The sequence below is a fragment of the Carcharodon carcharias genome, chromosome 7 (genome assembly GCF_017639515.1).
Source record: "Carcharodon carcharias isolate sCarCar2 chromosome 7, sCarCar2.pri, whole genome shotgun sequence".
NCBI lineage: Eukaryota > Metazoa > Chordata > Chondrichthyes > Lamniformes > Lamnidae > Carcharodon > Carcharodon carcharias.
In genome coordinates this window covers 160,624,345-160,637,163 of record NC_054473.1, presented here as the reverse complement: position 1 = coordinate 160,637,163, position 12,819 = coordinate 160,624,345, and the positions used below count along the sequence as shown (strand labels likewise).

The 12,819-nt window shown below is 46.6% G+C and overlaps 1 protein-coding gene across 1 annotated transcript in view; it reads right to left on the bottom strand.

Annotated features, from left to right (window-relative positions):
• Positions 1 to 248: 248 nt before the first annotated feature.
• LOC121280068 (polycystic kidney disease protein 1-like 2) overlaps positions 249 to 12,819 on the bottom strand; it is a 95,415-nt gene continuing 82,844 nt past the window's right edge. The window contains exons 32-35 of the mRNA XM_041191696.1: positions 11,101 to 11,311; positions 6,904 to 7,005; positions 2,700 to 2,831; positions 249 to 1,500 (exon numbers count right to left, since the gene is read on the bottom strand). Of these exons, the coding sequence (XP_041047630.1) occupies positions 1,396 to 1,500; positions 2,700 to 2,831; positions 6,904 to 7,005; positions 11,101 to 11,311 (550 nt within the window). The 3' untranslated portion in view covers positions 249 to 1,395. The remainder of the gene's footprint in view (positions 1,501 to 2,699; positions 2,832 to 6,903; positions 7,006 to 11,100; positions 11,312 to 12,819) is intronic.

Genomic DNA, 12,819 nt, shown 5'->3' with positions numbered 1-12,819 from the left:
TATATTTCGAGATGCGGGCTTTGAATTTAGTAAAACGGCCACCAAATGTTATAGGTTTCTTACAAAACTAAATTAAACTTTTATTAATAGAAGAAATGATTATAAGCACATATTTAGATATACAAATTATTACTATGATAACTTCGAAATCCCCTAATTAATCTAACCCATTATACCTCTGTTAAGGCAAGTAAGATACATAGATTTTAAAAGACTCAGGCAAAGTAACACACAATACCCTGAACAATCGAATTCAAAGTGAGTTTTTCTCATCTTCCGTTCCTTGTAGACAGCAGCTTGAGGCTTAGATGCAGGAGGCTTTTCACACTTCTGTTAGACCGTAGAATCCCTTCTCTCCTACACACAACCTCATCTCCTTTGTACAGATTTCCCCTTTGAATGCAAATTTAACATTTCAAACCTAGCTTCTCTTTTGATACATCTAAGCCTTTAGACCAGCTGCCTTTAATTCACTTAAGTCCCACACACACAAACACAGACCCCACTATTACTCTACAATAAATTCCAATAACATTATGAAAATTATTATACCTTCTTGACACCAGGTCAAATTAGGTGTAACCAGGCATTTAGAATCATTCTGCCTGGAAATTGAATAAGGAGCAAAGGCCAGTGAAATTGAAGGTCTGTGATCATGTCATTAGATTAAGAGGGCTTGGTATGACTGTGTAAATGCAGGGAGCTCATGCACAGGCAGGTGGATTGTCTATATGGGAAATTGGGAGGTATCCTGTGTGCCTCCACGAATGGTTCTGTACCAGCTCTGTAATATTGTCACCCTTTATCCCATGAAAATCACAAAGGATCTCATTCCTGTTCCTGAAGCCAGTCCATCCCTGTGTCCAGATATTGTTTTCTTGGAATCCAAACTAAAAAAAAAATGCCAATATAAAAGCACCTATACTACTAATTTCTTGATTTACCAAAGCAGTTCCACTATAATGCAAAGGTTTATCAATAATAAGCTTAAAAAGAGAATGGCATTTTTTTCCTTATTTTTACTAGTGTTCGTAAATCTATTTTTTGAAGTGGTAATAATGCTACATTTGAAGAGAAACTATCAGGACATTAGGACATTCCACTGTAATCATGCTAGGGATATGTATAGGTTTAGATGATCAAATACTGAAAAGGAGACAATGGTCCTAAGCTGCTGGTGGGGGAATGTTGTCTTTGAAAGCCAGCAAGCAGGATTTAATGAAAGATTTTTGAGAATTGTTGCGTTCAGCGGTTTTCATTTTTTTTCTCCCTTTGAGGGGTGGGAGTATTTACGTAGAAGTTTCTCTCAGGGGACTAAGCATGTGGAGTTGAGAATTAGATTACAAAATGAGCAAGCTTGATAGTCCAAACATCCATTTCTTGTTCTATGATATTTTAGTCTGCTTTTTTCTGCTGAGAGGACTTCTCACTGCCTTGAATTCCAAAGAAGCAACAAAGTTTCTTCACCAGCAGGTCAATTACTTCCTGATCTTCAGGTGGCTGTAACAGAAAAGGTATTTAGAATAATGACAATAATGGGATCATGTGAAATATTAAATATATTATGTAATGTAAATAATTATTTCTGAGAAGTTTAAACTGGGCAGCTTTTAATGGTAAACAATAGAGGCTTTTCCTATTATATTGACAGAGCTAGGGAATATCTGATGTATTCCAGCTTTTTCTATACTATGACCAGAATCTTGCCTTCCTCAATCTTCAAACTAGAACTTATTGGTTGATGGGGATAAAACCACTCACCATATTTCCTCTTGGATGCACCACATCTACACTGATGCAAGCAACTGCATGAAGCAGCCAAAACATCTTCACCACTACCCTGCCAGGAAACATGTCAGCACTAAAAATATTTGGGTGTTCAAGAACACTCCCTACAGTAAGTCGGGTGGGAAGGGCCATAAGTTAAGCCAGGACCTGGACCATGCCAGTTTGCAGTCAGCTGTGTGTGGGCTTCCATCTGCTCCATGCAAGGATACTGGCATATCTCAGATTGGGAGTTTCTCTACACTAACCTGGAGATATAGAAGGGGGTTAGCATACCAGTTGCGACCATACTGCCCTACTGATAAGTGCAATGGAACCCCAAGTGTGCAGACCTGACTCATAGTCTATCCAAATAACAATTTTCCATAATTTGTTGCTCCTATATAAAGGGTTCCTGGCAATCCCCACCCTGGACTTTGGGGCTTTTTACCTCTGATGGAGGTTGAAAATCTGCCCCAGTGGATAGACACCCGTCTGGTTTATTTAAGTCATGTGACATCGATTCGGTGGGCGGTCAGCAGCAGGTGGATCCTGAAACAAATCCTGTGGGTTTTTAAGAGACTTTGAAGAGGTTGTAGTTCCCCCACTATCACCTGAAATCACTTAGCTTAGTGCGGATTATGGTTTGAAATCAGAACCTTCGTGGTCTGTGTGGTGCTGTCACCTCATCTACTCTCCTAGAACCATCGACATTCAAGGCCCGAAAGAAGTCCATTCAGCCCATTCTGTCTGTCTCAGCTTTTTACTAGAGTAAACCAAAACTAATCTCGCTGCCTAATGTTCACTTCCTACCTTTGTTACCTTAACTAACAGCCATCATAGGAGCATCCAAAAAAACATTTCAAAGCCACTAGTTTGCTGATATATTAACTGATTGCAGAAAGTTTACTTTCTCTCAGGAAAAGTGTACATACTAGTGGAGAATGAGGCTCGTCTGTGAAGGATACCAGAATTACTGATAGAAAGAGGTTTAAGACCACAAACGTCATAGAGATGATGGACGTAGCAATAATAATTGCACCTGCAGTGGGATAAAGCTCTAATACCTGGGTACAAAACAACATGAACACACAGTTAGAAAAGCAGATTTCTCAACTTCATCTGTCTACATGAGTTGATAGTTTATATAACCAGTGCAACAAACTAAGGGCTATTGTGAGATTCTGATTTAACTTAACTAGTGAGAGATACATCCTTCCCTGCAAGCTACAGCTGAAACTGGAAGGAAAAAGCTGCAATTTCATTCCTTGGTGACTGCTTATCAGCATCCAACCAAGGAATAGGAATAGTCTTATTGCAATGTGACAACGAATGAAAAATTTCAAAAGAGAAAAGGTAAGATCTCAAAAGGTGCATGAAGTTATAATGAGACTCCAACTAGGGTAAACAGCCATTAATCTATTTTGGAATTCAGTCCCCACCACTTACGCCAGCTATCTGTATCATGAGCAGCTGCCTATATCAGACAAACAGCATTAACCATTTGCCATTACCATAGGTGTCAATTATAAAGCCACAGACTGGAATCTTCCATTCTGGGGTCTAAGTTCGGTGGTGGGCATGGAAGTGAGTGTGGTTTCAGCTGTGGGGCAGGAAAGCTGACCAGGTGCGATCCTGCACTGTTCAACTTATTAAATTTGCATCTGCAAGGAGCTCACTGATTCTCGCAGCAGGACTTGCTGGAAGTCACCCACTAAACCAGCTGTTACCTCATGGGGTCAAAGGCATAGGCACCATATTTAAAGGGCAACCGGACAGCCCGCACTATACCTTCCATCTGTGTCCGGCCGCAGCTACAAGCTTCTCCACTAGTCCTTCCTCCCTTCCATGGTCATCCTCCACGCCATATGCGCCACCACCCAGTCACAAGCACAGGCTGGCATTTACAGACACTCCCCAAAGAATACGATGCAACTCACTGTTAATCATGGAAGAAGTCTACCTCCCCAGTGCACGCCAGTTATATGCAGTTGTAAAAGTGAATGTTCTAACTTCTCACTGGCAGGGAACTTAATCCCGGTGAGCTGGCCTTGTAATGACCACGTATGACTTGCTACTGCAAAAGGACTTCCTGACATTGTTTGTCAGGAAGCTTGATCCGCCTTTAAAGTCCGAGAACTTAAATGCTACAATTCACCCCGTCTTCGGGAAGCAAATTTTTGGCCTCACCCCAAATTAAGATCCCCCACCCACCAAGTTCCCTGCTGCTGGCGGGACCGGAAGATTCCACCTATAGCTTCTAACACATTAAACACACTGGGCAGAATCGTCCCAGATTTGTACTAAGTGCGGTAGCGGGTGGATAAAACAACATTTTACCCACTGGCCACATTGGCAGCTTTTCATGCTGTATTATCCCAAAGCCATTGCATTAATTATGCATTCCCAGTAAACACACTGTTTCCATGGAGTGTGAGCAGGCTCTCATTCGGCCGCCATGCTATCACCTCGCTGCTTCCTCATGCTGGGCGCTATATTTGAAGTCCAGCAGTGTGCACACATCTCAATGCTTCCAGCCCATGACCGCTGCAAGTAAGACATGGCCCAAAAAGGCAAAAAGGCTGCAGCTCCCAGGTTCAATTACTTGTCCCTGGAGCGCCTTTTGGACACAGTGGAGGCTAGCTGTGATGTCGTCTACCCTGCTCTGGCCGCAGGATGGGCAGCAACATCACCAGTCCGGCTTGGGGGGCGGTGGCAGCAGTGGTCAGTGCCAACGTGCTGCAAAAAAGGACAGCCACCCAGTGCCACAAGAGGATTAGTGATCTCCTCCATTCCGCCAGGGTAAGTCACTCTTCTCATCACTCTCAACTCACACTCACAAACCCATCACACATCCACAGGGCTCTCACTCACTGCCAGCTCAAGGGACATCACCATTCACTCTCTCGCACACCTTCAGTCCTTATCCCATCTATGGGACCACTCACCACCCACACATGCCAGGCATACCTATCATCTGGCCTGGCAGGCATCCTGCTTACACTCTCTCCATCTCTATTCATGCAGGACAAGCTGGCACACAACTAGAAGGAGAGGTCGCAGACTAGTGGAGGAATGCCTGAAATCAAAGTCCACATGGACTTTGAAAACAGAACCATCCAGCTGGCCGGCAAGAATCTGGATCATTCCTGTGCTGAAGGTGAGGTTGGCAGTTCTCTACCAAGTGAGGATCTAGCAGTGCAACAGCCATCAGACAACCATGCTGTGAGTGATATGTCCTGTTTCACAGGCCACTGCCATGCACTAATTATCTCCCCTTGCTTCCGCAGGCACATCTGTCAAACAGCCAACAGAGTCCACGACCCAGGGCCTCCAATCAAGCCCCAAAGAAACCTCTGAAGAGGAATCTGAAGGCACTCTCCCTGAAGTCCCATCACAGTGCTCACCCACACCCTCCACCAGTGCAGAGACACACATCTTGGTGGGACCTAGCTTTATAGTAGCCTCGGGATCACAATCTGGTGAGCACAACGCACTCTCTGATCCACAGCAGGTGAAAGCAGAGACTTCCCAGGTGTCCAGCACTCGGGGGACTGCTGGAGGCCAGAACTTTGCTGAGTCCGAGTCAGACGACGAACCTCTGGACTCGGTCATGTCACAGTTGCTGGAGCTGCAAAGGCAAGCTCGGGAACATCAGGAAGGGATGTCCACTGCACTCCTCAGATTGCAAGGCATGATGGAGGAGTCCGTCCATCTTCAGGCTGAGGTGATAGCGCCTTGGTCCAGGATGTGACTCCTGCACTGCTGCCCGGGCTCAACTCCATCGCTGACGCCACAGTTGCCCGCCGACACTGTGTATGTGAGAGGAGGGCCGGGCAGATCAATCTCACCCCAGCTACCCTTTCTCCTCAAGGAGTCAGCCAGGGGCCCTTGGGTACCCATAGGGAGGAGGATCAGTTGGTGCACATCCTGGTGTCATCACGCAGGTGATTCTGGGAGTGTCCAGCCCATCTGAACCCCCTCTTTCTGTGACCCCAGCTGCTCCAGCACCACAGCTTGAGGAGGGTGCCACTACCACACAGCAGGTCCCCGAAAGCAGGCCGGTGCCCTCCAGGTCTTGGCCATCCATAGGACACCTGTCAAGGTCATCACAGACATGGCTGGCAGTCGGTAGGCTGCCTCCACCTTCTCTGTGGATGTCCGGGGAGCACCAAGATGTGGTGGCAAGGTTAGGAAAGTTAAGAAGGTGTAGTTACGTAGCCTGGGCACGGGAGCTAATCACTTGTACATAACATTCACTATTGTAATAAACTCCCAAGAATGTCTCCCTGCCTATGGCTCCTTGTTCTGATGAGCAGTGTTTGTGTCATTCAGATGTGAAACCTTTCTGCACAAGATAAAGGCAGATGTCTCAGCCCAGGGCCTCTTCCCTGTGCTCTGTGCAGCCTTCAGACCAAAGTGATGGTCCGGCCTCACTCACTGGACACATTACTGATGCCTACAACTCGACAGTGCTTGTCATTCCTGCCAGAATGTGGTGGGCAGGCGTCACAGAGTTCCGTCATTCTCTCTGTGTGCTCTCAGCACCTTTAAGGTGGGGCTGGCCCCCATCTCTTCAACAGCTGTGACCAGTGACGCTGTGCTCCTGAAGGGGATCAGGTGCTGAGGATGGACAAAGGATCAGGTGCATCTAACGTTTCATGGCTGTGTCTCTATGATATGACCTTGATCACAGAGCACAAGCGAGTTGCCCACGGACAGACAGGAGTCAAGCATTTTCGGAGGCTGTGTGAAGACCTATAGAGTGTCCTTACTGCATGATGTCATCATCCTCCTAAAATCGAGTGACTCTCCATGACAGAAACATTATCACAGAGCTGCCATAAGCCAGACTGGAGTCAAAGATTCATTGATGCAATGTGCAAAGTCTATGGTGTCTCCTTACTGCATGTCGTCATCTCATGGGATTAAAACAGACACAATAACCAATATAGCAGGGCAACCTGCATGGAGACGAGCAGTTGCACTGAGCAGCCCTATGGGGGTTCTCAGGGTCCTGCCCTCATTTGGGACACAGATTATTAAATTGATTCATCCTGGTCAGAACCTGCTATGAGAAATACTCCCCAAACCTCATTCATAGCAAAATGCTTTTCAAAACATAAAATATTCCCTTACCTCATTATAATTGAAGATCCCAAGCTGAAGATAGAGTATTTTTGCAACGGCCTTGAAGAATGTACTGTAAGAGGATATGTTCGAACCCAACATCACATAGGACTACAACATACAGAAGTTACAGATCATGTGATTTAAATATTGTCTCCACATCAGCAGTGACTTCCTCTGCAAGTTACTTGAACAACTCACATTAATTACAGTTTTGGTAGAGTTTGCTTTTCTCTGTGAACATGTATTCTGTAGCCTGCTGAAATTTAGATGTATGATTTTAATTTGATCTTTTTCCATTTGGCTGAATGGTGGGTCTCGACTTGAAATACTGACCTACACTGTCAAGACACCTTATTCTGCAGCACAATTTTCTAATTTGCATGGAAGCTGGCTTTGACCACTTGCCTAGAGTAGGAACACTTATCCTTTTAACTTTTCTTTTCCTTACTCAGGTATGATGGACCTATGATATTCTTTCAGCTTTTTCTGTTTATATTTCATAGCATTCACAGTTTTTGTCTTACACTAAATTGTGCTAGCTGCTTTTAGCAGTGATTTTTTTTTTCTGAATACCAGGAAGTGTCTGAATGCCAGACACTTGTGCAACACTGTACTGAACACCAAAGAATAAATCGTGCATGGGTAAAACATGGGTAGCACTTCAAGCCAATTGTGCCATCATGGCAAGATAGATCCAGGCTCACAACTGATGACAACATACACTGCACTGTACATTCTGATGACAGTTCTGACAGTTCCAGAGTGAAGAATGGAGTGAACAGGCCGTCCAAACTCCCACCATGTTTGGCATGTTCTTCCCCATGCTCTTGACCTTTGCCTTCCCTGCAGATATGGAAGGAGTCTACTTGAACACCAGGTCCGAGAGCAAACTCTACAATGCATCAAGAGTGAAATGAAGACAAAAACACATCGTGTCCTGATCAGAGAACTCCTCAACAACGATGATGATGCTGCTTCAGTCACCTGCACAGAAACTCAGCTCTCAGCTACTCAGACTCATGGACTGTCCCCCGTTCCCTCTCCCATGCCTGTTCCCCCTGACTATAAGTTTTTTTATTCATTCATGGAATGTGGGCTTTCTGGCTGGACCAGCATTTATTGCCATCTCTAGTTGCCCTTGAGAAGGTGGTGGTAAGCTGCCTTCTTGAACCACTGCAGTCCATGTGATGTAGTTACACCCACAGTGCTGTTAGGGAGGGAGTTCCAAGATTTTGACCCAGCCACAGTGAAGTGTCAAGAAAACCTTAGTCATAGAACATGCTGTTGCATCTCTGCCCCTGATTGCACTAAATGTCTTAATACGCCATTAAAAACCCAGTTGCACCTCATTCGATAAGCATAGTTTATACAAGGACTTTTACAACAAGTATTTTTTTTAATTCTTTCGCAGGATATGGGCATCACTGGCTAGGTCAGCATTTATAGCCCATCTCTAATTGCCCTTGAGAAGGTGGAGAGCCACATTCTTGAACCTCTGCAGTCCATGTGATATAGTGCTGTTAGGAAGGGAATTCAGGATTTTGACCCAGTAACAGTGAAGGAACAGTGATATAGTTCCAAGTCAGGATTCTGAGTGGTTTGGAGGAAAACTTGCAGGAGATGGTGTTCCAATGCATCTACTTTTATATTAATCATTCATTGGATGTGGGTGTCGCTGGCTAAGCCAGCATTTATTGCCCATCCCTAATTGCCCTTGAGAAGGTGGCGGTGAGCTGCCTTCTTGAACTGCTGCAGCCCATATGTTGTAGGAACACCCACAGTGCTGTTCAGAAGGGAAATACTGCCCTAGTCCTTCTAGGTGGTAGAGGTCATGGGTTTGGAAGGTGCTGTTGAAGGAGCCTTGGTATGTTGCTGCAGTGCATTGTAGAGAGTACACACTGCTCCACTGTGCATTGGTGATGGATGGAGTGAATTTTTAAGGTGGTGGATGGTGTGCCAATCAAGCCGGCTGCTTTATTTTGGGTGGTGTTGAGCTTCTGGAATGTTGCTGGAGTTGTACTCATCCAGGCAAGTGGGGGATATTCCATCTCACTCCTGACTTGTACCTTATTGATGATGCACAGGCTTTGGAGAGTGAGGAGATGAGTTACTTGCCTCAGAATTCCCAGCATCTGACCTGCTCTTGTAGCCACAGTATTAAAATGGCTGGTACAGTTTAATTCAGTCAATGTTAACCCCCAGGATGTTGATCATGGGTGATTCAGCGATGGTAATGCCATTGAATGTCAAGGGGAGATGGTTAGATTCTCTCTTATTGGAGATAGTCATTGCCTGACAATTGTGTTGCATAAGTGTTACTTGCCACTTATCAGTTCAAACCTGAACGTTGTCCAGGTCTTGGTGCATATGGACATGGACTACTTCAGTATCGCAAAAGGTGCTGAACATTGTGCAATCATCAATGAACATCCCCACTTCTGAACTTACAAAGGAGGAAGATCATCGATGAAGCAGCTGAAGACAGGACTGGATTTAAAATGAAACACATTGTGCTGTGGCACTGGGTCCCCCAAATGGCAGGAGGCACAAAATGCAGGTTGCATTATAAACCTGAGTGATTTGTAAGATAATACAGCCTCATAACTGCTGATTTTTTAGTTTGAACGTAGATTTAAGATTATTATGAAATAACATAGAACAGGCTTGTCCAACACAGCCCGCAAGCAAAGCCCCCCGTGTGGTCCCCCAAGGTAAATGCAGTGAAAGATTCTTAAAGAAACTGCTCCTCCAATCACAGCCTCAGCCACAAATGTTGAAGAGAAGCAGTCTGTCATTGGATGAACAGCAAAACCGACAGCAGTGAGTGGGCTCTAGAAACACAGGTATTGGGGAGAAAAAGAGAGAGAGACTCACTGCCGGACCGGGGGGTGGGGGCTGCGGGGACAGGGGCAGGGGCAGGGGCAGAGGTGGGTGCTGGAAGAGACTGCCGGCCGGGGTTGCGGGGGAAGACTCGCTCCGGGCAGAGGCAGGGGGAAGAGACTGCCGGGACAGGGCAGGTGGAGTGTGGGTGTGGGAATGGGAGTGAGAGTGGGAGTGTGTGGATGTGGGTGTGGGTGTGGGTGTGGGAGTGGGAGTGGGAGTGGAAGTGGGAGTGTGTGGGTGTGGGTGTGGGTGTGGATGTGGGTGTGGGTGTGGGTGTGGGAGTGTGTGGGTGTGGGTGTGGGTGTGGGTGTGGATGTGGGAGTGTGTGTGGGAGTGAGTGTGGATGTGGGAGTGTGTGTGGTTGTGGGAGCATGTGTAGATGTGGGGCTGGGAGTGAGTGAGTGTGTGGGAGTGGGAGTGAGAGTGAGTGAATCTGTGGGTGTGGGAGCAGATCCCAGGGAAGGCAGTGGACTGACCCCAGGCAGGGCAGCAGACAGACCCTAGGTGAGGCAGCAGACACCAGGCCAGGCAGGAAGGAGCAGTGCACCCCTGGTGAGGTGAGACAGAGAGAGTTTGAGGGTGTGGGGGGCTGGGGTGGAGGGAAAGCGTGAGGGTGCTGAGGGGAGAGAGAATATAAGGGTGCTATGGGTGGGGGAGAGAGAGTAAGGTAGAGGGAGAGTGTGGGGGTGGGGGAGAGTGAGTGTGAGGGCGGTGGTGGGGGAGAGAGAGTGTGAAGGTGTTGGTGGGGGAGAGAGAGTGTGGGGGTGGTGGTGGGGGAGAGAGAGTGTGAAGGTGGTGGTGGGGGAGAGAGATTGTGAAGGTGGTGGTGGGGGAGAGAGAGTGTGAGGGTGGTGGTGGGGGAGAGAGAGTGTGAGAGTAGTGGAGGAGGGCTGGAGAGACAGTGTGTGAGAAGCACTGATCAATTTGTATTTTCTTGGCTTTGGCCTTTAGGTCCAGGGAGGGTTTCCTGGTGGTGGGGGTGGCTGAAGATCGTTGAGTATAGGACAGTGAAAGTTCATAGCAAATATCAGTGCTTCATAATTGAATTCCATCAATGAGGATTTCAACCGCATAGCCTACGGCAGAGAGGGGCATCACTAACAGCAACATTCAGATTTCTGCATTTAATGGTGCATGTGTGAGTGCCAGACATTGCTGCCAGTTTCATAGGTAATGACAGCGAACACTGACAGTCTCACCATTGTTAAACCACAAAATTCAGGCTACTTTTTTGGTTATCAACTGAAGTGAGACTTTCAATTGACAAATTGTTACATTCTAAGTTAAATAACATGCAGTAGAAAGATTGTTTCGTCTTACCACACTGGAGTAGGCCACAAGCAGCAGTACTAGGATAACAAATAAACCTCTGAGCTCCCCCCAGGCTCTCCGCATTGCAGATGTGAACAGATGCAGCTTCGGGTTCAGATGCAGCAGATGCCAAAGCTTCACTGTGGTCAGTGCCACCAATACAGCAATGACATAATTAAGAGCAGAATTTATGCTCATCAACCCATGGAAACTAACAAATCTGTGGAGATAATAATATAGCTGAAAGTTTGATGACTAACATGGAAGTTTCCTAACATTTTCGCTCCAGTTGGGAGACAGGTGGCTGACAATTGGTCCCCAGCACTTGGGTAAGTCGCCAATGAGGAGATTTGGGAAGACCTCGTGATCTGGAGAGAGAGAGAGACGAACACAGAGCAGAGGAGGCCAAAACCTCCCTCTTCGCCACGGGGGAAGGAAGACAATTGATCATTTTAAACAAAAACAGAATTACCTGGAAAAACTCAGCAGGTCTGGCAGCATCGGCAGAGAAGAAGAGTTGACGTTTCGAGTCCTCATGACCTTTCGACAGAACTAGGTGAATCCAAGGAAGGGGTTTGTCCCTGGCCCTGACTCCTCCTCCCATTTGGCTGGTTTAGCTGGGTAATCACAATGGACTCCCCACACAACTCCCCTTTTCAAAATAACAGTCAGGTTTTGATCACATCATTGGAGCCCAAGCAGCATTTTCAGAGGAAGTTTCCAAATGGTGTAATTTCCCACCAGTTCAGGAGACCAAGTTAAAATCAGAAATCGTGGGATCAGAGTCGGAGCCTGGTGCATATCTATAATGGGCCATTTTAATTGCCTGACATTGTTATAGCTGCTGCACAAGAAAAAAATCACCCACTGAGTTTCTGACAATTATCATTAGGTGGCTCTTGTAGCTAGTTTAGATTCTAATTGTGGAGTTATTACCCCCACCCCCCCACCTTGCCACCCACCCCATCCCACTGCCCAGATAAAAGTCAGTGGAAAGCCCACCTTTGCTTGGCTGGCTTAACCCGCAGCCATTCACAGAATCAGAATCACAGTGCAGAAGAGGCCCTTCGGCCCATTGAGTCTGTACTGACACGTGAGAAACACCTGACCTACCTACCTAATCCCATTTACTAGCACTTGGCCCATTGCCTTGAATGTTATGACGTGCCAAGTGCTCATCCAGGTACTTTTTAAAGGATGTGAGGCAACCCGCCTCCACCACCCTCCCAGGTGGTGCATTCCAGACCGTCACCACCCTCTGGGTAAAAAGGTTTTTCCTCACATCCCCCCTAAACCTCCTGCCCCTCACCTTGAACTTATGCCCCCTTGTGACTGACTCTTCAACTAAGGGGAACAGCTGCTCCCTATCCACCCTGTCCATGCCTCTCATATTCTTGTATCTCGATCAGATCGCCCCTCAGTCTTCTCTGCTCCAATGAAAACAACCCAAGTTTATCCAAACTCTCTTCATAACTTAAATATTTCATCCCAGGCAACATTCTGGTGAATCTCCTCTGCACCCCCTCCAGTGCAATCACATCCTTCCTATAATGTGGCCACCAGAACTGCACACAGTACCCCAGCTGTGGCCTCACCAAGGTCCTATACCATTCCAACATGACCTCTCTACTTTTGTAATCTATGCCTTGATTGATAAAGGTAAGTGTCCCATATGCCTTTTTCACCACCTCACTAACGTGCCCCTCCGTCTTCAGAGATCTATGGACA